A 27,641-nucleotide genomic window follows, 5' to 3' on the forward strand; every position below is an offset into this window, starting at 1 on the left:
GAGTTCTCACGGTGAATTTTATTTTGTAAGCAACAATATAAACATGTGAATAAGAACAGGCATCATTTGCAGGGCTGGCCTTTGATCCAGAGTACCCTGAATTTAGCAACCCTTGAGAGCAGATGAGGGCGAACCTTCACCTGGGACTCCAAGTTGCAGTCCACCAAGACCTTTGTCATGGAAAGACCAATGCTTGAGTATTTGCTATTACCAAAGGTATGTGCAATCTCGGAATGAACCCCCCACCCCTCCAGGTTAAAAAAAAAAAAAAAAAATTATACAGCTGCAAACCAGTAAAAAAAAATTGCTTCCAGCTTATTGAGACTGAAATGGCCTGTTGGACTATAAACTGAAATATCATTCTAGAGATAACCAACTTGTCGTGACACAAAGTACTGTATTTACAACTCAAAAATATAACTGTTATATACTTTAATTTATAGCAAATTTAATACATTAGTGTTTACAAAATAAATTCTGGACTCGACTGAAACAGCGTGCTGCTTAGCAAGTTCTTTTTCCTTCCTCTCACTTTAATCGAAGACACCAGCAAGCTTAAGAGCTTCTTCTGTGATCCACACACAACTTTTGATCGTGCCAGGTGTTGGAAAAAAACCAAAACATTTCCTGCATCTCTACAGTCTTGTTGCTTGGCACCTTCTATCACCCAAGCTGTACAGTTCAAACCTTAAGCTGTCCTTTAAGAAGTTTCATACACGCCTCAGGAAAACTACTCGTATACTACCCAGGGCACTGGCTAACATTACAAACCGAAGAAATACCTTATCTGTATTACTAGGTCACACGACAGGAAAGAGGAGATATAGCTACACATTCAATCTCTTATTTCTAACAGCAAAGCTGCGAACTCCATTGCTTAAAGTAAGATACTTCAGTAAGTGAAACAGTACCATACAGTTCAAGAAACATTTTTTTTTAAAAAAACAAACATTTTAATAGTATAAAAAGTTGTTTACTGGTGTTTCTACTATAAAGCTTTGTTCCACAAATCAAAAAGTGATAAAATAATTCGGTATGTTTACAGTGATAAGAGACTGCAGTGTAGACATTTCAGCTCACATTTTGCTGATCGTTTCAGTACAACGTAGACGGTGACTGAATCATTACAACACAGCAAGGACACAGAGCAAACTGCAGACGTGAAGTGCGCACCTGAATATGGAAGCTGACCCACTGGCAGGGTAACTGACTTTCTTCAGCCCTCCCTTTCCCCTCCAGAACACCCTGTAGGCAAAAACTGTATTCAGAACCTAAGGCATATAACTGCTCTGACTGCGGGAGCTGCACAGAGGAAAAATGGATGCTCACAAACACACCACGATAAATTCCAGAGTTATATGCCGACTATTTCTCCTTAGACAAAAGGACATCTGCAAAAGTGAAAATGTACAAAAAATAAAAACTGTCAAATAAATAAAGGATACAGATGTTAATTAAACACATACACAAAGAAACTTATTGGCATACTGTATGCAGTAAACGGTATATTCATAGAATCATGTGGGCTGGACAGCACTCAATAAGGAGTCACGTGCTGAAGACGTAACCCCTTGTCTCTCTCCTCCAAGACATCTTACTTTTCTGGATATCAAGTGCAACCTTTCACACCGATGCATAAATCCTGCACCATCTTTCATCTTTGCCGCACCTAGGATGCATTTTAATTTTTTTTTTTTTTTTTTTTAGAGATCCACAGAGAAGCCCAAAAAGTTATAATGGTCTGAATTACAATTTTTGCAGCCCCGTCCATGCTACTTGGTCTCTTGGGTTTCCTACCAGATGAGATTTTAGTAATTGTACAGTACATCAAACTGTAGTTCTCCCCAACAAAATGGGAGCCAACCATATGGACTCGTCCATACTCCGACTGGCATTTTCTACACTCTGGAACTGTAGGTAGGTATTACGCTACAAGTGTGTTACACAAAGGCTGCTGAAACCACTGAACGTGATGTAACAATAGTTAAGTGTCAAGTACGCCCGCTATAATACAGAACCAGGGTCTAGGTCTATCAAATGCTATATCCACATAACATTTTAAATCATGAAATATTTTATGCATTTTTCCTTTTTTCTACAAATATTGTTGCAAACTTGCTGTTAATTGTGTCACGAGGTTCGCATTCCCAATTGCCAAGGATTTTTAATTCAAATGTTTAACAACCATATCTACGCTAGGTACACTTAGAAGTAGACATTGAAATTTCAAGTAAGATGAACTGTAGCCACATCTACTGGACTCAATACACGTCCCGACATCTAGATTTACTTTGATAAGTTATACAAATACATAATACATTCTTAAATAATGAAGACCCACAATATTAATTCGTGAATCTTCCCACGTTATAACACCACTTCTACAGGAATGTTTATCCACCTGTATTACTGTTTTAGTTTGCAGTGTCTCTTGCTTTCCTGTTTCCACAGATTACTGTACCAGTTCTTAGGCTTTGGCTATTGAAATCTCTTATTTGAATGAGGCAACACTGGTTATTAAGGCTGGTTTTTTTTTTCTCTTGTGAAGTTTCATTCTTTACAATGACACTGGTTTCCAAAGCAGAATGACTATCTTGTGTCTTCAGGTTCTGTTTTTATGACCTTCCTCTCAATGTTGTTAAAAGCCGAATGAGGAAAATCCTTTAAAATACCAAGGCCTTCTGCATTAAGAGAAGAAAGGAAAAAGATATGTTAAAAACACTGCTTGAAAACAAATATAATCTGTTCTTAATTCAAGAAAATGTCCATGAACCACATGGATACTAACACTTGAAGCAATAAATTCTGCCTCCACCTACTGGGCTTTAACTCAGCTGGGTTAGAACCACCTCAGTTACATCACAGTGATGACAGAGTAATCACCACAGATTTACTCCAGTTCTCTCTAGGAGCACGGCTTAGTGGAAATGCGCTGTTCACCTGCGTTTTGAAAGGGAACCAGTAAAAATCCCCAACTAGAAATTTCACTAAGTGAATTATCACTGGGACAAACTGCAAAAAAGGTAAGCTAAGATTGTGATATACCAAAGTGGAAGATGCAAGATCCTGCCCAGTCTTCAAAACAACTACTTTTGCATCTTGTCTTACAAATAACCTCTTTCCCTTTGCATCTTCCAAACTCAGGTGGGATTTTATTATTATTCCTAAAGTTGTGAGAGTCTCAAGAATTCCTGGCTTTATCTCAGTGCGCCAAGTATTAAACTGATATACCTTTCACGAAGGAATCTTGCTGTTTTCTACCAAACTTAGAACTGGGTTTCTCCCAATGCCAGAGGCAAATGATGAGACTGCCAGTAAGCAGAAGTCAGCGAACAGGAAACTCGGTTCAAAAGACTTACTGTGTGATTTGGTTCACAGTACAGAAACAGTACTAGGTCCTCATAAACCATAATGAAGAGTCTTTTTATAAAAAAAAAAAGAAGTCTGATTCCTTTATACAGAGCGAAGCCATGTTATAACCAAACTGCATTACAATGACAGCAACCTAAGCATTTAACAGCAGTAGTCTGGGTCAACACCACTCTCTGAGGACAGATACAGGCCAGAACTTGCTGATCTGAACCTAGTTTCTGCATCCCCCAGGCTTTTCCCAAATAATATTCAATCTGATCTTAGATTAGCAAGTAACACTCCTCTTGAAGTTCTGTCCAAAGCCTTGATTAAAAGGTTATACACAAAGCATGCCAGGCTGAGCTACTTGCTTCTTCACTCAGAGACATCATGTATTACTAAGCTCACCACAGGCTTTGTAAGAAATGGTGGGTAATTTCCAAGGGACAGCACTAACCTGAGGACTGGGACTTCGCCTCACCACCAGGGTAAAGCCGGATCAAGTCACTGCACAGAGGTTTTCCAACGTGCTGCTCTCCATCAAGCGAAATGTGCTGCAACTGTCTGCTTGGCAGATTTGACATTCGGAGATTCAGCGGTCTTTCACCTGGAAGTTGTTCAGAGTGAAATATTGACGCATTAAAAGCGAAGCAATATTGAAAAACAGCTAGAGACACACTAACTCTATCAGCACAAGTGCATCCTAAATTCCAGCTGCCCAGGGAAGATTTCTAACAAAACAAGGCTTCTGTAAACATGCTGCTTTGCAGACTATTCCACAGGCACTGCCAGAAAGGGACAATCAGCCATACAAAAAAACCAAACCAAACCAAACCAAAACAAACAAATAAAAAACCACACCTCTCTTATTCTGCTCAAAAAACCCTTTAAGATCCTAAAAATTCCCACTCCCACTGCACAATGGAAAAATGCTACAAAGAAACTTGCACTACCCAGAAGAGATGGATCCACACACCTAATTCTTCCTGTATACTCGTGTACCGCATTGCTTGGCCAATACACACAAATGAAAACCTTGAGTGAAAGAAACGCTTACTTGTATCGATTCCCTTAGTTTCTCCCTCTACTGCTTCTCTTCCTCCCTCTTAAACAAACGAGTTCTTAAAAAACAGATACAAGAACTTCTGGTTGTATTTCTTGTGTTTATAACATTTTGTCTCATTTCACCACAGTAAAAAAAGAAATCCAAACAGAAAGCACTCAAACAAAACAAACACTCCTAAAATTAATTCAAGCTAACGAATAGCCAGTTGGTAAACCAAAGAGATAACCACAAAACTACAAGCTTTTTGAAGAATAACAAGCTACTAAGAACATCATTAGACTCTGCTTAGTTCTAAGTAATTTACATAGCCAGCTCTTCAGGTTTTGCTCTGAGACTGCACAAATAGGTAAACAGAAAGGGGTACAAACTACGTTATCTGCTTCACTTGCAATTTCTACAAAGCAAGAACACAAAAGAAATGCAACATTCTGCTCTATTTTCAAAACTTAGGAGAAAGCTAGAGCCAAGTTCTGTCCTCAGTAACACCAGTACACCCTACCTTCTTCCCTCTCCACGTTATCCATAGGGAAAGCAGTTTGCCCGGATACATTAGAGTAACCGACTAGAATCTGACTGTACATCTGATTGCATTATTTAGACTGCAAGCACTTCAGGGCAGAGATCTTGTCTTGTCCATTCAGTGCTCAGTGTTCTATACTAGATAAATAACCCCGCTGACACAGGTTGCACAACATCCAATGTATTTGCTGGCAGCAATGCCATGCCTGGAAGCTACCATACCTTGTCCATCAGCGTTATCTAATGACATGCCATTGGGGCTGTGCTCTTCTGAGTTTTGCCTGTAACACCCTGTGGAAAGACGTCTCTCTAATGCAGCCTGGTTGCAAAGATACTCCATCTGTTTTGCCATCACCTTTTCCGACTGCAAATAAAGCAAAAAGAAAAACTCTCTCTATATACATACATAAAGTGAGTCAACACACAGGGAAAAAAACAATATCAGATGATAAGACTAACAGCCTTAGATATAGGTTTCTGTTGATTTCTATGTACAGATGTGTCCTTTACAGCTTCTTCAAAACTACCAAGCAAACAAAATATTTTTGCATCTATAAAGATTTTCATACTGTACATCTGAGTCACTCAGGAATACTTAAAACGCAAGCTGCTGTAGTTCATCCAAGCAGAAATAAAATGTTAAATTCTGTTCTTCAAAAACACACAAAAATCACTTTCTGCACTTCAGGACTGCAGGTTACGTGAAGAGAATCTCAAGAAAAGCAAAAAAATGATGTCTTAATTATCCAGTTAGCTCTGTTCAAATATACATCTTCACAAAGTATTCCAAGAGCAATGGCAACATCTGCTAAAAACTTATGCCAAGATTTCACCAGACATCTTGGAATCTTTATTTTAGGAAACAGCACTACACAAGCTTAAAAATCTGCCATTCTGAAAGTGTAGGATGACAGTATGTTTGTGGGGGATAAAGGTGTGAAATGTCTGTCTAGAAGAAGAACAAGACCTATACACCTCTAGAGAGTGAAACTAAACAATGCAGTGCAACGTGGGAGGAAATGGCGTCTGAATGTTTGTCATTGACTTTAATGCCAAGAGAATTCTAACTTTCAATATAATCTTCTTCTTGAGAATGTAAATAAGCATCTTGCAAAAATAAAAAAGAAAATCACGTCAAGAAAGTTGATTTAGAAGAGCCGCAATGAACATAAGAACAGAGAGCATATAAACTTAACATCTACGATTGATAGGAAAAAAATAATTTCTCTTTCAAGTAGTGCCGTAATTGTTTCAACTAGTAGAGGCCTATCAGCTCCAGAGCACTTAACTTTTTTTTTGGGAGATGATGAAAGCCCTGACTTCCCACAAAAAGTCTGTTTACTCAGCATAGTTCAAGGATTTACTAACTCAGTGACAGCGAAACAGACCGGCAAAATCTGAGCTTCTCCAGCACAGCGGGGACCCTGACAGCAGGGTAGTGACATGACCAATATTTACGTACTCTGCCTTAAAGCTCACCAGGTTCTGCAGAAGAACACTGATAGCTCAAGCCTGGTGTTGGGAGGTAGGTAAAAAAAAGAAACTACGTTCAAATCATTTACTTTCAAGTGTGCTTTCACTTTGCTACTCTGTCACTCCTGTTACAACTTTTGAACTGCAAAATAATTTTTAGAAAGAATAAAACATTTCTCACTCGTGCCATCTCTGCTGTTTAATTGGGATAAACCCAGAATTTTAAACTGCAATAAATGCTTCTGACCACCACAGAAAAACTTGCAAAGTTGCAGACACACTTAAGCATAAAATAGATCTATATTCCATTGTTATGTGGCAGTGACCAATGAAAACTCGAAAGCATACACAAGATGATAATAAGCTTGCAAAAATTAAGTTCATTTAATCATTATGTGACATCAGAACAAGTAGCATAATTGCTTTTTGATATACCACAATGAACAGGTTTGTATGACTGTACACTGCTTTGCAATAGAAGAAGGTAAAAGACAGGGTAACACATCTAGTCTCAAAAAACAGGAGTGTAACTCCTAAATGCAACCTTACGTGAAAATTTGGTGATTACATTTGCCCAAATCAGCTATACAAAATACATTTGTTGCAACTTAGCATGAAATTCCTCCTTGGCAACAACTGGCAGTAGCAGATGCGTATTTTGCCTCAAGGCTGGGATACACTACAGAAAAGACAAAGAAAGAATCGGAAACCTGTCTTCATTTATAAAAAGCTTTCTGGATACTCAAAAACACTGCACTTCCACTAGGCTTGATGTCACTTAGAAAAACAATTTATCCTCTCTGATCCAGAGGTTCACTATTTCCTAAATATATTGGCCTTTCTTCTTACAAGAAATGTCAGAACTGAGGACTCCAAGATCGCCTACTCTGCTCCTCTAGACTCAGCAACTCGAACTTTCCATTTATAGGTGGTAACGCACAGAACACAGCACGTACTGTACCCATAGGACCCTACTTGCTCCCAACAGGCAATCACATATTTCCAAGCCTACTGCGCTAGATCTTACCTTCTTGGAACGAACAAGGGTAAAGCTGCGGCACTGTGTCAGAACAGATTCAGAAGGCAACCCCAATTAAGCGTGATGCAACCACCGCTAAGCTATGCAGCCTTTGAAAATTGAAGGTTATTACTTTAGTCATCAAAACAATACATCAAAATCAATCTACAAAGACATGGCCTGTATTACTCAGAGTGTTGTGTAGTTGGTTTACCTGGGAATTAAGAGCTGCTGAGTCTTCACTCTTTCCTTTAGCCAAAGCAAGTGGCATTTTGTCTGGCTGATAGAGCGTCTGAACTGTGTCCTGGAAATCAGGATAACCATCCTGTTGAGCATAAGAAGAAACCAAACACCAAGAGGGACATATTATTGACTTTTCTTCACTCTCTCCATATAATCAAAACTAAAAAAAAAAGAAAACCACACACTACCACATTCCTGAACTTACGTGAAAATTCTGGACTGGAATGTACGTGTTTGTGCTATCCACTTCATTTAAGATTGTGCATAAAAGACACTCACACAGGCCCTCCACAACAACTGCTATACATCTAAAATGCCATGCACAATCATACCTCTCACAGTTTCAGGTGAATGCAGACTACTGTTGTCACTGACATTAAAATAGTTTACATTCAGCCTTGCCAGGCAGATTTCGGCCTATGGTTTCTGTCACTAATTACATACAGCAGCTTTGGAGATTCTTAAGAAATCAAGTTTATATGTAGTGGAGACTAAGGCACAGCAGCCAGATGTACTAACCTTGAGAAACTGAGTGAAGCCTCCAAAAATTCAAAGTACTTCACACAGAACCTCTAGTAGTATCACAAAATGAAATATCATAATTTTAAAAGCAGGATAGCAAAGACTTCTTTCAGTCTCAAGTGGTTACGACATGCAAATCTCTTTTGAAGCTTGCATATGTACCAATAAAGCAAATAAAGTTCCTGTGAAAGCCTGCCAGACTCCATTAAAATAAATTAATCATCGAAGCAAAGGTTCAGGATGAGAAATTTCTCCTGCTCGGCATTATAAAAGGAAAGCTCATGTAAAACAGAGGAACATCCAGACACGGTTACAAAAGCACACTACAGGCGACTCTTACAACGTGAGAGGAAGCCTGAGATCTTCAGACAGACTCAAACCTGAACACAGTGACATCTGTCACGGAGGATCTGCAGACCCAGGTATCAAAAGAATGCCAAAATAGGTTTATCTTCCTTGTGGATCCTGGAGGCACACGCATGTAAGCAATAATGTTTCTGACAACAGCTGAACAAATGGGTTACAGCCCAAGAACAAGAAAAGCCATCTTTCAGAAAAAAACACAGGGGAAGGACTACAAGGCCCATGCCGCCAGCCCACTGCCCTGCACGGCGGTGGCCAGACCCACTCCAGGTGGCCAGACCCTCACTGCAGCCAAATGCCAATAAAGCTGTTCTTTATGCTCAGGAAAAAAAAAAACAACCTATCTGTCTGAACATTGCGCATTGCTTTTATCCACCCAACATTCTCCCTCGGGGAAAAAATAAACACGATAGGTATGCAAAATTTCATAACCAGCTAAATTGCCACAAAACCTCATCCTCTAGAAACAAAGGCTCGGCAGCGCGTTTCTATGAGCACTGACCACGCTCACAGTTAGACCTGAATTTGTTTGGGAGAGGAGAAGGATGATGTGTAGGAAGATGAGAAACTGAATACACAAAAACCTATCACTCGGGATCCTATTTTTGCAACAAAACAGGTAACGTGGTTCTTCAGAATGTAGCTGTGATCACTTGCCAGCACAAAACCAAAGGCTGTTTCCTAAAAGCAGGGCCGGCTGCCCATTGCTACCTGCTGCCATGACTGTCACCCGTCAGTCATGAGACAACTCTCGGATGACGATGCGGTTCCGCATCCCCTTCCCAGAGCCCTTCCCGATCGCTCTCTGTTCTCCCCATCAGCGAGGGCTGAGGAGGAGCAGGCTGGGCCAGGCACGACACGCTCCGCACCACGTTCCTTTTCCCTCTGTGATCAGGACAGCCTGCTGCACATAGTGCAGCATTTTTGTTTTGCCGTGCTGCTGCTCAGTTGTTTTTCAAGCCGCTTTGTGCAGCAGATGTTCTCAGTCCCACATGTGCTTTTTCGCTCCCTCTAATGACATTTTCCCTATGCAAACAGTAGCTTCTACTGCTTTTGCCGTTTTTGTGAAAAAACACAAATCCCACACTTCGGCTGGTTTACTTTTCAACCTTCTCAGCAAAGGTGGAGGTGGGCCTTGGTGGGACCAGCACCAAGGGAAGTTGCTTCCTCGCAGTCTCCGCTCAGGTCTTCCTGTCCGTGCCCTCCGACTCCCACCCAGCTTTGTGAAATTAGCTTTTGTGAGCTCTCCCCACCCCTCTCATTCAGCTAAACGGAGACACTGACATAGAGAACAACTCCCTTTATACCACAGACAGCAAGAATATTTTTTAAAAACTCTTTCTTTGCTCTCTTGGCTGTTTGCACTGACTCTGCAGGGGAACCTCGTCAACCCCAACACAAAGCAGCAGCAGCGATGAGTAGCCTCTCCCTCCACGCCTCGTGCGTGATACACCCCGTGACTTGTTTTGCTTTCTAAGCTGGTACCACAACAGCTCATCACTTTGAGCGGTGCTGGCACTGAGTCACGGACGATGACAAAATAAAGGGTGCCCCCGCCCCGCAATACCTATGCGGGGATGATCCTGCAGGAGGATGCGCCGTTTCCATCCCTATTCACCTGTCCTGCCCTTTATCCAGAGCAGATTTAGGAACTACAACCTTTTTTATGACCTGCTTCCAAATCCCAGTTCGCTCCATTCCCTTTTTCACTCCCTCCACACCTTTAGTCTGTCATTTGCTTGGATTTTTTTTTTTTTCCCTTCTCCGCTCTACACTTCACTCCCACAGCTCACCCACCCACTCTACGAATAAGAGGGGGAGAGCTCGCAGGGGAAGAGAAAGGCTTTTACAGGTAATTTGATGTAATTCATGGCATATTGTTTCTTTGTAATGCTTGTGCGAGTTTCATATTCGTGAAGAGGATAAATTCACAATGGTGGCTGTAACCCGGCAATGTTGCCGCTCGCACACACAGCTCTGCTCAAGGATGACCTTCAGAGGCTCTCTGGAGCTTTTTAAAAGTGCTATTATATTTCAGGAAATTAACTCATCTTTTAAGTAATATTTTACAGTATGCAAACAGGGTGCGAAGTCTTTCCCAATTCAAGCACTAGTATTTCAGACCATATTTTGTGGAGACATTAATGACTCATGGCTAAAGGAATGATGAATCAAAACACAGAGTTCAGCCTTAAAACAGAAAGGCAAAATGACCCTTACCAAACAAAAAAGAAAAAGAAAGAAAACAAGAAAAAAGAAAAAGACAGAGCTGGTTTCAACAATAACAAAAAAAAATCACCCATGTTCAGATCCTCTGCATGATATTAGCATGACAGTGAGCTAGTAATGCCACAATGAAGCATCACAACTTTAAAAACATAAGGAATTCTTGTCCAGCACAGAAAGAAAAATCTACAGCATTTGCTACCACTTTCATTTTTACCTCCACCTTTCTAAAAACAAACAAAAAAACCCCCATAAAATCCCCCAAAATACTACTAAAAAAATTTGGTTTTTTTTTCAAAATACAAGCCCCAAAAACCCAAAACACCCCATGTAAAAGTGATCTACTGTGTAGTAATGGTTTACTCCTTAGAAGACTCCCAAACTTGTAAGGAAAAAGACAATGCTGATATTTATTCTGATAACAACACTGGTAATTTCCTAATTAATAATGTTATGCTATGAAGGGAAAATTATTTCATTTAGGTTAATTTTCAATTTCTTATTTTGGAAAAAAAAAGTCCAATTTCTGAAATAGTAATTTGTACAGTTCGGACATAAAATTTTCAAAAGCACCTTAAAATAACTGGTAATTTTAGACAAAAAGAAAACCAAGTAAATATCCTCTCTCAGAATTACTGAGCTTAAAAGTATCTAGAGAAAGCAGGCCTCCCAGGCTCTTAAGACTTCACCAGGCGGAAAATAAGAGAATGCATGACTCCTAAAGCTGTCCAAATCTCCTGCTTTCCAAAAAAACCTGAAGTTTCCGCCTGTATTTTTCAAAATTTTACTTTTACTTTTTCTTTTAATGAAGATCTTGTGGAGAAAAGTACCTCCCTTGCAGTGTGTCATTTTAGATACTTGCTCATCATCAATTATTACTGAATGAAGGAAAAACTTCCTAATGCTGAAGTCTAATAGTGCAATGCTATTTCAAGCAAAGGAGCGGCAGCTCCCCACTAGCTCTTTACGCATTAGGACAGGCTGGACAAGAGCAGGGAGACTCAAGCAACCTTCCTGCAACATGTTGGGTCAAGGCAGATAATGGTGAAGGTGGATAAAATAATTTAATGCCGCTTTTGTTCACTCTTTTTTTTTCTGGCTGAAGAATAAGCATAGGCCAAAGCAAATCCCAACACATCTAAATGACGTTACTGACTTATCATCGAAGCTACCAGCCAACCCTCAATGCACATGTGTTCTGGTTTTGTTTAGTAAGGGGAGGCCTAAGGTGGCAGCTTCTGTAGGAAACTGCTAGAAGTTGCTCCCCTTTGTTCAGTGGACTCGGCCTGGCCTAGGGCAGACCTGCTGCTGGCCAAGGCCGAGCCAACTGGTAGCAGAATGTTCCCTGATAACACCTCTGTGATAACGTATTTAAGAAGGGGAAAACAGAAAAAAAAAAAGAGAGAAGATGTGAAGAAGCTGAGTGGGGGCAGACGTTGCTCCTGCACTCCTACCAAGAAACTCCCAGCATCTCCCGATGCAACATTCTGTGCAGGTAAATTGGCTGTGTATACATGTGCTTTTTATTCAAAACTAATTAAAAAAAACCCCTGTAAATTAATATCTACAGGCACAACCATTTGTGTTGACACATACAGCTTTTCGTTAGCTTTTGACTTTTCAGCATAATCAGCTTTATAACTTACAGCATTGCCAGAGATGGCTAGTATTCCACCATCAATCCCTACCCAGAACTCTGGATTCCGGACATGATCAAAAGCTGCCTCAAGCAAATTAAGCAAATCCCACTTCACACTGACTTAAAAGCAGGAGGCCTTATGGGAAGACATTTCCCATAGCGCTCGAGTTATTCCACACAGGAAGCCAGCCAGTCCCATTCCTCCCCCTCCTACTCACTCAGAGTGCAAAACACCAAGAAGACCTTCACCATTAAGCAAATCCTACTCTTTACCCCTGCTCCTACAGGTTCCTCCATCAAGCACTTCCACTTGCTGAGACAGTGGCGATGCTCTCCCCCTCCCTCACACCCATCAACTGTCTGTCAAACGTTTTCCCAACAAATTTCCTTAAGACAGATCCCTTCAAAACAAAAGTGAATTTTAGCATGCATAGGTCAAAATACAGGAGTCACAATACTGTACCTCTATCTTGATTCTCTTTGGTGACAGCTCATCCCTTTCTCCACACTTAGATCTAGAAGACAAGACACACACACTGTCAGTAAACAGCACATCAACCCTGACCACCTGAAATAATAAGGAAAAACAGAGTCAAAGAAAAAAATAAAACCAGGCAAGAACAAGTGAGATGTACAGAAAAAGCCTCCAATTCACTTGGACATGGCAGTGAATGTCACTCAAGTATAGAGGAATACAAGCATCCTATGTTGTTTCCAAAAGTGTTAAGAGATTCATGCACTCTTCTTCCAGACAGAAAGGAAAGCTACCTGAGCACAGAGAATTACAGAAAATACTTTGGCATTGCTCACCCAGAAGGGATGTGCATTTACATTAATCACTATGGAAGAAAGGGGAGCAAAGGAAAACCAGAAAAAACTCCTAGAAGTGCAGGAAGAAATTGCATTACACACGAGGGATTTAACATTTAAAAACAATACATAGAAAGTATCAAGACTTTCAATCATATTTATTAATTCTGAAGTTTTAATTGTATTTAAAAGCTGTTAAGCCTTTGTTACTGTTTCATAACAGCAGATCATTTAAACAGAACAGTAACAACTGAAATTAGGACTCCGCTTCAGCTCCTTTAAAGCAAGTTTGTAAGCCACTCCCTATGACCTTATCTTTTTAATTTCCTGGAAACTAATAAGCTAAATCTATATGTGGAAAAAAAATATATATTTGATACATTAAGCAGCTTTGGCTGCTCTGCCCGTTTACATTAACCCTGAAAGACAAAAATGCCTCAAACACTTGAAATGTCAGCCTCACACATGCCTCTCAATATGCACCATCATCACAAAATCTGGAAATCCAGAGAGCAAATGGAAAGGTAATTCAAGACAGCTAAATCTCAGCAGTTTGAAAGCTTCACGACTGAAATAGCATTTTCCTATCCTCCTCAGAAGAGCACTTTGCTAGCTAAAGAGTAAGAAGAAAGTGTCTCCAGTGCTTCAGAAGAAATGCTATCAGACTGATTAGTTCCCTGAAAATAAAGGTCCTTTGAGTTAATTAAAACCTTACTTGGTGGTCCTGTAAGTATACTTGTACGTAACTTCTCGAGAGATTTGCCGAGCTAGTGCGAAGAGTTCATCTCTCCTGGTCAACAACGCATTATCTTTTACACACAGCTGAGCGGCTGCTTCGTTAACTGTTAGCTGGAAATTGAACACAAGAACAGGGATTCATGATTTTGCATGCTTTCACCCATTGTGCTTGTAAAAGTACCCTTTCTTCTGAAATAATAATAAAAAAAAAATTTCAATTGCAAGTAAAATTACCTATAATTGTATACTAAACCCTGGAGGGTTTCTTCAGTTTATTCATACTCGTACTAAGCCAGGTAAGCCTCTGGGAAGAGAGAAGTTATTAATGTAGCCGGTGCATTTAATGTCCTTTAAAGTAAAACGTTATTGTGAGACTCTCTCAATGTGCACTGCTTGTGCCTCACCCCAGCATTAATTAAATCTCAGCATAAAACAGTAGCTCTGAACGTTCACAGCGTTTGGCTCCCAAAGCCTGCTTTACAGGGAATACTATTTTTATAAACGCAATATGCCCAGGACTTGGGGGAAAAAAGAAAAAAAAAAAAAAAAACCACAACCCTAACAGTGTGGGTACAGATGGCTTTCCCTGGTGAATACAGCATAAATTCTGTAGAAGGTGATGGTTTAAGAAATGATTACACTTTTTTTAGCTGTGTTTCTCACCCTCGTGTTTTTGAAGACTATCTTCAGACATGAATCAAATGTAACTTGTTTTAAGGATGTTTTCCTGAGCCTGCTGGGACACATTTCTAGTGCCACTGCTGCTGGCAATAGTTTCATAAAGAAGAGAAAAAAAAATAAAAGGCAAAAAAAAAAGCCTTAAGGTCTTAAGGTAAGGCTCAAAATGGTTTCGCAATGCTCTTCAGAAGCCTACAGGAAGCCGTGATACTGCCATGAATTACACCAGCTTACCAATCCTGCTGTCTGAAAAGCCATGTCTACAGCATGGACCAACAACAAAATTATTAATGCAACGAGAGACGCTGAAATCAAGATGCTGGAGAGGAGATTCCCTGCTCCTTCCGCAGTCAGCATGGGCTGAAGAGACATTTTCCCTTCTCCCTCAGCTGAAGAACAGCCAGCACTTGTAATGAGGCGTAACAGCAAGAGGCCAGGAGAACACCACAGGTGTTTATTCCAAAGTGCCCACAACTCTCCTGCTCCTTACTTCCAGAAATTAAGCTGCTTTGAATGGGCTTGGCTTCTCGCAAACGAGCACAGCTGCTTGGCTGCTACTGTCAACAGCATGTTCTGTATCTGTGTCGGGCTAGTGAATATGACAAGGCAGCTAGCTTTTCCACAGCATAGTCATGAGGGACCGAGACGTGCAATCCCCAGCCCCTGAACAGCCGCAGCTCAGCGCGTGGGGTTATGCGGCTGAGGACGGGCAGGACCGCACACGTGTCACCTCCGACACCAAAAACACTGCTCGTACGAGAAGTGCTCTTCACAGAAGCGAATGGAAGGTGAAGCCAAGGACAGACCAGGAGGTCTGCAGTTAAATGGTGTCTCTGGGGGAAGACTAAGAAACTCGCTCCTTTACCCCGCTGCAGAACGTTACGTGTGAATTAAATCTCAGAGGCCAGTAACTCACCCAGAACACCGCACGCGCCATCCCTGAAGGATGGAAGCTGTCATGAGACATGAACAACACACAACGAGGCTGTTCTTCACTGCAGTGCTTGATGTCATCCAAATTAGAAAAAATGTATTTCGCCTAACGCCACACTTGTTCTCCAGGGGGGTTGAAAAAACAAAAACATGTCTCAGAAGAGCTGAGGTTCTCTCAGCAGCTGTGCCCATGCAGTATTTCTGGTAAAACCTCACACAGAACCGCTGTTCCTAATATTTCATGAACGTTTTTTTCTGTGTTTAGCATAAAAGCCTCTGATCCGAGTAGGGCATTTCCTGTGATACCTGAATGCTAATCAGAGTGCAAACACGTCTTTAACATGCGAACTAGGTACATTGCCTGATCCTTCAGCCTCTGTACAGGTTAAGAAAAAAAAAAAATCACACAGAAATCAGATGTACAAGGGTGGGAAGCTTAGGTTTAATCTGTGAAACACCTCTAAGTTACTATGTTCCTACAATACAATGTACTAAACCAACAAACTATTACCCCTTATACAGGAACAGTTGTTCTGCCATGTCTACCTTTTCAGAAAAAAAACACAGGGGAAAAAAAAAAGATACAAAAATAAAAGATTAATACAACACTGAACTACTATCCAAGGCAGGCACTAATTTCTGTAACAGTGATAGCTATCACTTTGCTGAGGATTAATAACATGGCTAATGCTTACAAAACAATTCAAGATGTTTTTTATCCTTCAATAAAGTGTTGAAAGGTTGCAAAGAGCTGAAATGACTGAAAATGCTTTGGGTAGTTGTAGGCAAATACTGTTTATCCTAATATAGGAGAAAAGCCAAATGTTTGTTTGTTTGTTTTTCCTTTCAGGTCACATCCAGACTTACTGAATTGAAGTGCATCATGGCTTCTTGCCTTTTCAGGAGGCATAATAGTGCAGACAGAAAGTGTTGCATGCCTAAAAATAAAGATTCTGTTTGCTGAAAGCCTTAATGATATGGAGCAGCACATAACCATGCAGGCTCTACGGAGAGGGATGGGTATATTCCCACCCGATGGGGTTCATAGAATCCCCCACTAAAAAAACCATAATTAAATACCAAGCCCCACAGTTTTGGTGAGTCAGCAAAACAAAAGGAAGAGACCGAGCTAAACAAATTACTTGCATTTCTTATTCCTGTTTCTCATGCTATTAAACAGGAATTTTTTTGGTTTTACAGGTACCTAGACAAGCGCTGAAATATTAACAGGCAAATTATGAATCTGACTCAAACAGGCACGGGTCAACAAGTTCAAGGGCATACCTCATACTCATCCCTCCTCCAGCCCAACTTTATATTTAAAGTGCTCTCCGTGCTCGAAAAGCTGTGTAATACTAAGACAATGGGATGGCTTAAGGACAGTATGTTTATTAGTTTTGGAAGGTCTCTGAAAGATTCTGCATCAGATTTTATGCTAAATCAGTGCCTTATGCAGATAATCCTACCAACAGCACACACTTCCAAACCAGCTCAGTGTCTACAGCTCTCACTGGCCTCCAGCTGCTGCTCAAGACCTCTCAGACACTCCTGTGATCATCCTGAAACAGAGAATATTCTCACCGATGTGCCACTAATAATTCCACCAAGTTTGAGTTTAATCTGCATGCCACTCCACTCTGCTTAAGGACCCAGAGATACCCTGATCTTCACATTAAGAAGCTAACCACTACTTAAGCTTTTCAAATGCACAGCGAAGTTTATTCAGCTGCTCATTGCCAGCTGCAAGGAGAAACCTTGAACTGCGAGGCAGAACGACAGCCTTGGAATGTATTAACACGTGCAGAAACGTAGTCTCTGGACAAGCAGAAACTTACCTCCCTGGTTGTTCAAGGTCCTTCCTCCTGAGCAGCAAATTGTTTAAGCCATCAAAACCAAAAATCCATGGAAGTTGAGTTTACAAAAGGCAAACTCTGGTTTAGCAGATTTTAAAGGAAAGAAAAAAAAAAAAAAAAAAGTCTCATTGCTACTATTTGTGTATTTTCTGCTTTAAAATGGAAATGGAGAGAAAATGGTTCACGACAAAACTTTGTGAAATCCGGTCTCTTTAAGCAAACAGTAAACCAATTATGAGCAAATTCTTCTTGCTTGCATGTGTGCAGTTCCCATCAAGTTCAGCGAGGCCCCACATGCGTAAGTGAGGCATAAGTCAACCACATACTCCTTTGATCTTGTGCCCTTAATCACAATAGCGATAGAAATATTTCCTAAAGCCAAACCATGCTCTCATTCCATTTTTAAACATGGTTTTACAATGATGTAGTAAAGATCAGTAGTGCAGTACTTAAAAAAAAAAAAAAAAAAAGAATTAACAGGGCAGAGCAGTTGTCCTTTCTTCCAGTTCTTTCCTACCTTGCTCCCTCAAACGGCCACCCCGCTATTCACCCCTCCGGCTTCGCAGAGCCGCTCCTGAGCCTACCACACGCCCGTCACAAAAGCTGCCCCTGGCACCCAGCTCCCGTTACGCCACTGAACGCCAGGCAATCATCCTACGAGAAGTCTGCCCAGATTTCAGAGCCTTTTCTGCAGCCACTACCCCAGAGAGAGACTGTGAAAGCACACAGCTGCACACATTGTACACCTTGACTGCCTCCATCCTCATGTGCAGAGAACCCCCTTTCTCCAAATCCTGACTCTGCAGCAACTTACACCAGGCATCTACACAATCAACCCTTTCAAACCCTGCCTCCATCTCTTAGGTGGCTTGTTCGGTTACGGGCAAGACTTCCCGCAAGGTCAGGGGAGTAAGACGAGACCTGTTCTCGCACACTGGACGGATTCATAAATTGGACGTGTTCAACGGAAAGCCACAAGGCACGTAAGTGAAAGCTGCACAGCTAAAACTGTGTGGTAAAAACACGGCTGACTACTGACAAGTTTCCTTGGAAGCCTCTCCCCAGTCTGCAGTAAAAGCCCTAGTGAAGTCACTGCTGGTGACGTGCAGTTGCCTTATAAATGTAAATACATAAACAAAAATGTAAAGAAACACGCCGTGTTTCCTTCTGCCCTTCTATTCAGAAGCATAAAGAGAACCTAGTCTTATGCTATGGATCACACACCTACAAAACTTCTTCTTGAAGCAAAAAAAGGCTAAAGCCAGTACAGTTTTTTTGGCACTCCTGTAACATAAACACTGCCTTTCCTTTTGGGAGCTAAGCCTTACATGCCAAATTTTAAATCCAACTGAAATTTTGCAATCACTGTTAACTGTGAAAACGCTGATGCAGCATTCACATCGACTGCGTTTTGGCACTGCTTTGAATTAATGTTTGTTCTCCTCTTGTACTGTACTTTGGCACCAGGGAACTATTCCCCACACAGACACACCTATTGCGTTACAACATATGCAGTGTGAGCCTCAAGAATGCCAGAAGAGAAGCGAAGGAGGCCCGCATGGACTTCTAAGGACAAGAGGGAACAGATGCTACACAGGTATTAAAGGAGAAACCTTCACATCACAGCCACCCATCAGTACTGGAGACGGTCCTTTCCCTTCCTCCTCACACAGTCTGCACTTCAGTTGACCGGCTTCAGAGCGCTGTGCCCAAAAATCCCCAGGATTAAGCTTCATTCCAGTTCAAAACAAAACAAAAAAAAATCCCACCCCACCGGGTTTAGAGACCTCATCAGCAGAATCCTTTTTACCCTGAGGGTACCAGCTACAGAGCAGAGTCTGGAGGTGGGGAAGACAGCAGAGGGTACTAACCACGCCAGGTGATCCTGTTACCAGACATGAGCCGTTTTAGTCACTAATCTCCCAAACAACCAGTCTACTCTCAAAGCTGCAAGGGAAGATCCAGACAGGACTGCTTTAAAAAAGTACCAAGCGCCTAGAATCCCAAAGGCCACACGCTGTGCAATCCTGGTTTGCTATTTCAGTGCCAAACCGTTTAAACCCTCTCTCTGACATGCCGCACCAGCGACCGAGCAGGCCGAGGACACCAGGCTGAAGTCATCAGTGCATACACGCACACACCCACCCAAGACAGGGTACTTCTGCTGCAACGGAGACTTCCACCCCAGGGCAGGATTGCCTGCTGCTCCTAGAAGACACGCAACTCTCATCGCCCAGCGAGAAGTGCCCATACAAAAACTTCACCCTGTGAACAGCATCTCAAAAAAGGTGTAGGAACAGGGGAGGAAGCCCACTGTCGCTCAAGGTATTTTACCTCGTGGAGGGTAAGATGCTTGCCATCCTTTCTTTTCGAGTCAAATCTGCCATATATTGCACTGTACTTCCTGATCTCCTCCTCTTTGTGAGGGTCCTCGTCACTCATCTCAAAGATGTGACCAATCATCTTTGCCAGTTTCTTATTTGTTTTCAGTAACTCCTTGACTTCATTCGAGTCACTTTTGGGCAGCGAGGGAACCATACGTTCTACACATTCAGCAACTGACAGAGCAGCAGCGGCATCCAGGGTCTCACTGTTTTCCTTTGGTGAAGCCGGAGAGCCGAGGTCAGCCGGAGAAAGACTATGTTCGCTCTCTGTGGTGTGGTGCCCTTGCCAGAGTCTTGCTTCGCTGCCGCTCTGCAGCGATAAGTTCCCCACCACATCAGATTTGCTGGCACCTACGCTTTGCACGCACGTGGTGGCAGCGCATTTGGGAATCTTCAGGTGAGGCTCCCGGGTGCTGCTGTTCCTCTCGTAACTGCTGCAGGATATCCCCAGCCACGCAGGAGACCCTTCCGGCAGCTTATATATTGGAATGCTGCTGACCGGTAAGGAGGTGAGAGGCTGGTTAAAAAGACCAGGGTTTGTGACCCAGTCCCTCAAAGCCTTCTGTAGCCTTCGGACGTGAAGAGGCTTGCTAGCCATGCCTACAAGAGCCATTATCTCCAAAAACTCCTCTTCACCTGCTTCACAGAGCTGCTGGACATCATCACCACCCTGCTGAATGAAGGCATCGAAGTAGAATAAGAGATTTGCTTTTTGTAGTATTCGATACAGCTGCAATTCCCCAAGGGTTCTGGGTAGAGCTGACGCCATCACGGACGACAGAACCTGCAGAAAGTAAAAACAGAGAGAAGATGAGCACCAGAACACGGACATCCAGATGTATTCCCCCCACCGCCTGTCCTTCCATAAGGCTGTCAACTCAGAGGACAGGATTTCCTTCTCTCATTATAAAAACATGTTTGGAAATCAAAAAAGGCGCAACAGCTCTATTTTTTGCCTAGTAAACGTAATGGAAACAGTTGTGAAAAAATAAATCAGCAGGTAAGTTGCAATGCACCTACAAAAAAGATGATTCAAACGTGAAGCCAGCTTGTTTTCAGCGTCCTCACTTCACGTTTGTTCCCAAGAATGTCATTCAATATTGCTCACTGCTTCTACTTGACTCTCTTTTGTATCTTCAGATTAAAACGATCACAGAACACTCTGAAGAATTACCGAATACTTGACCCCCCAAAGAAAAACAGCTCATCCGTTTCGATTCTCCTTACTTCTCAAATCACATCCCCCGGTATCAGTGTGGAGGACTGCAAAAGGAAAGTAAAGAAGAAAAGTGCTCCACAGAACCCCAGAGGTATCATGAAGCTGGATCAGTAGAAGGGATGCTTCACAACCAAGTACTTCTACAGTTTTCCACATTTCACATAAAAAGGATCTAACGCCTCTGCTGATCTTAATTATAGTAGCAACATCCACAGACAAAGCAAAAAATACTGATGGATTCCAACACACATAGTTTAAAAACATTATTTTCAATTCACCTGCCTGTTCCATTTCCTAACAGGCCTGCGTGTCATTGATACTTATGACATGAAATACCATTCAGCAACACAGCTATTGCGCTCTAAGGGCTCCCAAAGGACAAATTGCAGCGGTATTCTACCCTCACGGCTGCAGAAAAACCATTTGCACGAGTTTCAACTTCATTAAACTCGTTATCCAGAGTCATCCCACAAATAACAAACTCTTCAGAGAATTCTAAGATCTCACACACACAGCTCTTCACTCTACGACGGCTTTCACAACTCCAAGCGGATAATTTCCAGTATTACTGTATTAAGCTAAACCACCAATCAATAAGTTCTGAAGCATGTAATTTATAGTTGGTTGGGAAAGTAACGGAACTAAAACATGGAGCTGGTCTGCTAACATCACTCTGGCTCTGCTACCACACTGCACTTTAAAAAACACACAGTAGTAACCTGAAAATCAGCATGTACAGGACGATTTGTGCGCACTGGAAGGAAGCTATTTTAATAACATGCAATCCCTCTCCCCCCAGAACTCCAAGACAAGAACATATGTATGCTTAGGGGCATCGGCAGACTGCTAATCAAAAGTAAAGCTAAGGAAGAAATTACTTTTACCATACGCACTTTTGCATATTCGTTGGGTTTTTTTTGTTTGGTTGAGGGGTTTTTGGTTGTTTTTTTTTCTTTACAACATGTGCTTTTTCTTCAGCAACTCAAAATAAATGTACAGATGTAACAAACGGAACTCAACTTCTATTTAGGAGGCATCTGAAAAAAATCAGCCTTTCGCTACAAAACTTGGACTAAACTCTACTAGAGAAAAGTAAAATTAGGAGGCCAACAGAAACTTCACAAAAATGTATGTGGCAGCAACAGGACACCTACAAACAACCTCTTCAGGAAGAAAAGCCCTGGAGGAAAAAAAAAAAAAAAAAAACCAAAACAAAACCCCAAAACCACCAGCTGCACCTATCATTCCATGTACGCTGGTATATGAACGGACAGCAATAGCCGTCTAGATCTCAGCAGCCAACTGAAGGAGCTGCTGGTGGGCTCAAGCGCTAACGAACCGCACACTTTGGAACTCAGGGTGAAACTGGAAACATTTAAGAGCTACGTATTCTAGAAACACAGTTTAGCTGTCAAAAATAAAAGTTAATTGCAGAAAAACAATCAAGTACTGTCTACACTCAAAGATGCGAGCAGCAACAACGGGGAAAAATCACTTAAGGTAATCCTTTAAATGGTACACAATTCAGTACTTTTAAAATTGTCATTACTTGACAGAAGTTGTTCGAAAAATCCTCCCATTCCATACAAACTTTGACAAGACAACCACAACTACCAGCTTATGGCTTAGCGGCACTTCAGTAAACTGCTCCCACACTCCCATTTCAAATGATGGTTTTCTACCGTCAATACCAGAAATTAACTTCGATAACTGGTACAAGAATAGCCGTTTGCTCTGAAAGTCATCTATCTCAGCACAAAATCTACATAAATCTACATAAACAGACTTTGTGCAGAGAATGCAATTGAATCCTGGGAGGACAGCGGCAGAGGAATTACAGACAGCCCAAGAGCTCCAGGCAAGGCACAGAGCTCATTTTTCCAGCCCACAGGCTGGAGGAGCAGCAGCAGTCCACGAGCAGCCTTTACCTAGAGGCTTCTAATCAACAAATCTCCTCATGACAGATAAAACTGGATTAATATGTACTATGGAGGCGTCAGTAGCGAGTCCACGCTTCAGACTGCATCGAGATTTGCTTTTAAAGCAAGACTAAAATCCCTTTGTTTTGTACTTTAAAGACCAATTCCGTTTTCCAAATTCAGCACAGTAACTCCTGAGAGGGCCACACAAATTTTCCATTTAAGACTGCTACCAATTTCTGCAGAGAAGACATTTTCAAACATTCCTCCTTCTGACCTCTTTTCTCCTCTCATTAAACTCAGTTCCTGCCGCACTCACCTCAATGACATCCCTATTATTTCTAAAACTTTTACAAGGGGAAGGCTCCCTCCCCTTTCCAAGACAGCCTCACCACGCCGCCAGCTACGCCGCTTTTCCAGATGTTACCGGTCCGCTCCGCTGGTCCGGCTCAGCCCGCAGCCTACAAAGCCAGGAAAGCAGGTAAGCTAGTCGACCTGAAGGAGCAAGAGGAGGCTTAAGAGGAGGACAAGCAAGAAACAAGGTCTACCGAAATCAGAAGAGACCGCTGACACAAAGCACGCACGGCACTGCCGTTGCCGCCTGGCTCTGCTTACCTACCCGGCTCCGGCAAAGCCTTAGCACACCCACTCAAGTCTCTGTGCCACGCATCTTTCAGGCGACCTTTAAATTGCATCTAAGAAATGTAAAGTACTGCTTTCCACCAGCGTTGTTTTTATTTCTTGGCGCAGCAGGGACCGTGCTTTCGGGGCAAAGGGTGAGCACGAGAAGAGGTTACACAACGAGAAGACACGAGGTGAGCTCACAGCCAAGAGGCTTCCGCGCGCTCCTCACCAGGGAGAGCACCTCGGGCAAGACCCTGGGGCCCCCCGCGCGTGCCCCCTCCTCCCCAGCCCGCTCAATAAGGCTTGGGCTTTCTAATCCGTGATCCCAAACAAATCTGGTTCAGGGTAACAGCCTGGTAACGTCCTCTGGCAAACCCTAAGAAGCTAACCAGAACGATCTGCTGCCTTAGGAGCAAGCAAGTAGATCTTCTAAGGTATCGCCAAGTGCCAACCCTTTACAGCAAAAGACAGGAACGCGAAGCTGGCACGGGAAGGTCTGCAGGAATAAACGAGTGCAGCGATGGCAGCGGAGCTGCTACTTCTCCCCCTTCTTTGCTCCTCGTCCATACCAGTAAGGAGTGTGGGAAGGCACAGGGAAGAGCAGCTGTCTTTTACATTTTTCGCATAAAGAACAAACAAAGAAGCTAGGAAATTCCCCGTAAAAGAAAAAGCTGTTTAAAACACATGCAAGGTTGCATACTGGTATAGCCACGGAAACACCAGGAGATCACAAGTTAGATTTTTCACTCAGCCCTTGCAACCCACAAGCATGCCTTCTCATTTTCCACACGACCTCGTTCACATCCACAGCCTCTCACCCCGTTACCGCCATGCCCTCCTCTCCAAAACACGGGACGGCGCCTTAGCTCCCACCGCAAACGTTAACTCCTGGGAGAAAGGAAAACAAAACCCACAGAGACACCACGCAGCGCTTCCGAATATTTCAGTGCAGGAATCGCAAGGCTGCAGTAGAAGCAGGAGCAACTGAGCAACCCTGACTGATTTTCAGAGATTTTTTTTTTTTAAATTATTATTCCAGATGAATTATATTTGAGCTGTCACCAATTAAATTAGGAATACGCACAAGGAGAAAGTGGGAAACATCACATTCCTGTATTTTAGGCAAAAGTGATTATTTCATAAGGTATCTCGATCACTTTGGGCGTTTTGGAAAGTCTCTGAAGACAAACCGGATTCGGAGTCGAGAGCTGGCTGCTTTGCATATTCATGACATTTTTTTGCAGCGTTTCCAAAGGACTTTTAGCAAAGAGAAGAAAATTACACGTAGCTGCAGAAGCGAGACTTAGCAAATTAAATAGTTCTGTCTAGCTCCGAGATGTGCCAAAACACAGCCCATTAACCGAGTTTCGTACTCAAATACTGATCCGTATCTCGCCGCAACTAATAAGAAACTTGAAACGTGCAAAAAAAAAAAAAAAAAAACCCGGCGTAACGATAAAAAAAAAAAAAAAAAAAGCCGAAATACTTCACGGTTCGCACCCCAGCTCGGCCCGGGGAAGGTTACCTCGGGTCCCGGCGGGGAACAGGCCGCGGGAGGGAGCCGACGGCAGGGAACCGGACGCAGCGGGCACGGGGGGCTACGCTCCCCGCCCGCCGACAGGAACGGCCCGAGCCGGGCCCGGCGGCCCTGGGACGGCGGACAGGCGGGGCAGGGCGGCCCCCCCGGCGCCGCCGGGCCCGGACAACCCCGTCACGTCGCCCCGACGGCGGGAGGAGGGGGTGAACCACCGCGCGGGGCTGGGGGGGACAGGCCACCGAGGGGCACGGCGCTACAACGCCCGGAGAAAGAGGGGTGGCCACTGCCACAGCACCGCCCCCCCACCCCCCTCGCCCCGGTACCCCCGCGCAGGGCCGGCAGCCCGCCTGGGCACCGCCCCTGCCCGGCCCGGCCGTCCCGTCCCGCCCCGCCGCCTCCCCCCTCCAACCCCGCGGCACAGACACGGCAGGGACGTTTCTGTACTTTCCGCCCACTCTCCCCCCTCCAGCCCGCGCCGGATTTCTCCGGGAATCACCCACGCACGACCCGCCCGCTCCTACCGGGCCGTCCCCCGCGGGTTCGAGTCCGGGCTGCCCCCGCTCCCCGGCCGTCCCGCACGTACTCTGCGGTAGGCTGCCGCCGCCGCCGCCGGCTGCCCGGGGCGCCCCTCGATGCCGTCCCGGCGCCGCAGCCTCAGCCCCGCCGAAGTTCCTGCCAGCGCCCCCCTCGCCTGCGCGCCGCCGGCCCAGGCTCCTCCTTTCCCATCGACGGGGCGGGTGGGCGAGCCGGTCCCCGCCACCGCCTCGCTATTGCTGCTGCTGCTGCTGCTGCTGCTGCTGCCGCCGCCGGGGAAGATGCGGGGAGGGGGGCCGCGCGGCCGCCCCACCGCCCCGCTCAGCTCGCTTCGTCGCGGCCGCGCCTGCCGTGCACGGAGGGAGGGCGGGCGGGCGGGCGGGAGGGAGCGGCCTGCGGCGCCCCCGCCCCGCCCGGACCCCCCCCCTCCGCCCCGCACCACCCCCCCCCCCGCACACACACACCGCCCCCTCCCGCCCGGTCACATGGGGAGATCCCGCGCGCGCGCTCCGTCGGCCGCCCACGCGCGGCCGCCGCGTGACGCAGCGCCTGGCGGGGGCGGCACCGGCACCCGGCAGCGCGCGCCCCGCCGCGGCCCCCCCCCCGCGCCGCGGGCCGGGACAAGCCCCCCCCCCCCCCCCCCAAAGCCGCACCCCCAACTACCCCGGCACAGAGTGGGAAATGCGGCTTCAAACTTTCCGCTGCCGGGAGAACCGGACGGCTGGGCCCCCGCCGGGCCTGGGCACAAGCCCGGGGGCGGGGAGGGGTAGTGGAAGGGGGGCGTTGCAGGGTTTTTTGCCAAAACCTTGAGGTACAACGCCTAACGCGGCGATGGGAGATGGTGTCTTGTGCCTCGCAGCGGGCTCAGTGGGGTCAAAGCTTGGTCCCTGCTGCAAAATACTGGGATTTCCTCCGAGTTCCGTATTTCAGGATTTCAAGTCCACGCGAAGCGCGGATGCGCAAAAACCCGTGCGGAATGCCACCTGCCAAAACGAAGGGCGCACCAACGGCACCCTGCGCCTACTGCACCGACGGAGCGTCGATTGATATGCGAGTCTGTAAACCGTATTTAGTGCAGATAACAAGGATGAAACGGGAGGAAAAAAAAAAAAACAGAGTGAAGAAAAAAAGCCTCAATAAAACACGTTCATCTTGTAGGCAGCACCCAGCTCTTCCCCGAGACGGGAGCTTCCTTTCGGTGTCCGTCGCTAGCGGAAGGCACCGTTACAGCTCGTGGCTGTTGGTCCCAGCGGCGACTGGCTAGCCAGGCTATGGGCCTGCTTTTTGGGAGCCACATCCGGATAAAACGGAATTTCTCTTGTAGTGTTTCAAATAGACGGCTTCGTTGTTTCATAATAACGAACCCACGGCAAATCGCTGTCACGGAAACGACGTAAATACGTCTGAAAATTAATATATGATCTAGGGACAAAGTTTTTTTAAAGTTTTCTAAAGGTGGAGGACTGCTTTCTGTAGCTGGGGAAATGCAAGCATCTTTATTTCTTATCGTTTTTATTTTGTAACACCTAAACTCTAAAAATTTGCCTTCCTGCATGGGGAATTTTCCAGTTTTTTACCTAGCCAGGGCCGTTGAGCCAGTCCCTTTGCGCTAGGCCCCTCTGTCATCCCCCCGTCCCCTGAGCCAGAAACGGGCCTGCTTCTCTTGAGGCCGCTGGTGAATCCACGCCGCCTATCCGCCATCACCCAATCCCAAAAATCACCCCGCGGGCCAAGCTGCCACTGCTGGAACTGGAGGGATGTTGCCCGAGGAAAAAAAAAAAAAACAAAACTGTTCCCTGCAAAAATGCACCGGCATCCGGAGCCCCTCCGCAACACAGAGGCCTGGAACCGGCGTGACTGCGGCTGTCTCCTGGGTTTTGGGGTGTGACCCAGCACCCCGGCGGAGCCGACGGGGAGGCTGAGGCGGCTTTTCTCCCTGGCACGCTGTGGTTCCCATGAGAAAACTCAATTGCGCATTGCCCAGCAAACCCA

The 27,641-nt window shown here is 44.4% G+C and overlaps 1 protein-coding gene across 3 annotated transcripts; it reads right to left on the bottom strand.

Moving 5' to 3' along the window:
• NAB1 (NGFI-A binding protein 1) lies at positions 1–26,002 on the bottom strand. Of its 3 annotated transcripts, none has more exons than XM_086751464.1 (8): positions 25,699–26,002; positions 19,767–20,600; positions 13,946–14,079; positions 12,884–12,935; positions 7,642–7,752; positions 5,159–5,300; positions 3,809–3,958; positions 1–2,681 (listed from the first exon to the last, which is right to left on the bottom strand). In XM_086751464.1, the coding sequence occupies exons 2-8, from the start codon at positions 20,583–20,585 to the stop codon at positions 2,590–2,592; spliced, it is 1,500 nt and encodes a 499-aa protein (XP_086607590.1). In that variant the 5' UTR covers positions 20,586–20,600; positions 25,699–26,002; the 3' UTR covers positions 1–2,589. The 3 variants fall into 3 exon arrangements, with proteins under 3 accessions (XP_086607590.1, XP_086607591.1, XP_086607589.1); XM_086751465.1 differs by having other exon boundaries at positions 25,637–25,867; XM_086751463.1 differs by lacking the exon at positions 25,699–26,002 and adding an exon at positions 25,104–25,123.
• Positions 26,003–27,641: the final 1,639 nt, after the last annotated feature.

This window comes from Chlamydotis macqueenii, chromosome 6, assembly GCF_036417535.1.
Source record: "Chlamydotis macqueenii isolate bChlMac1 chromosome 6, bChlMac1.mat, whole genome shotgun sequence".
Classification (NCBI taxonomy): domain Eukaryota; kingdom Metazoa; phylum Chordata; class Aves; order Otidiformes; family Otididae; genus Chlamydotis; species Chlamydotis macqueenii.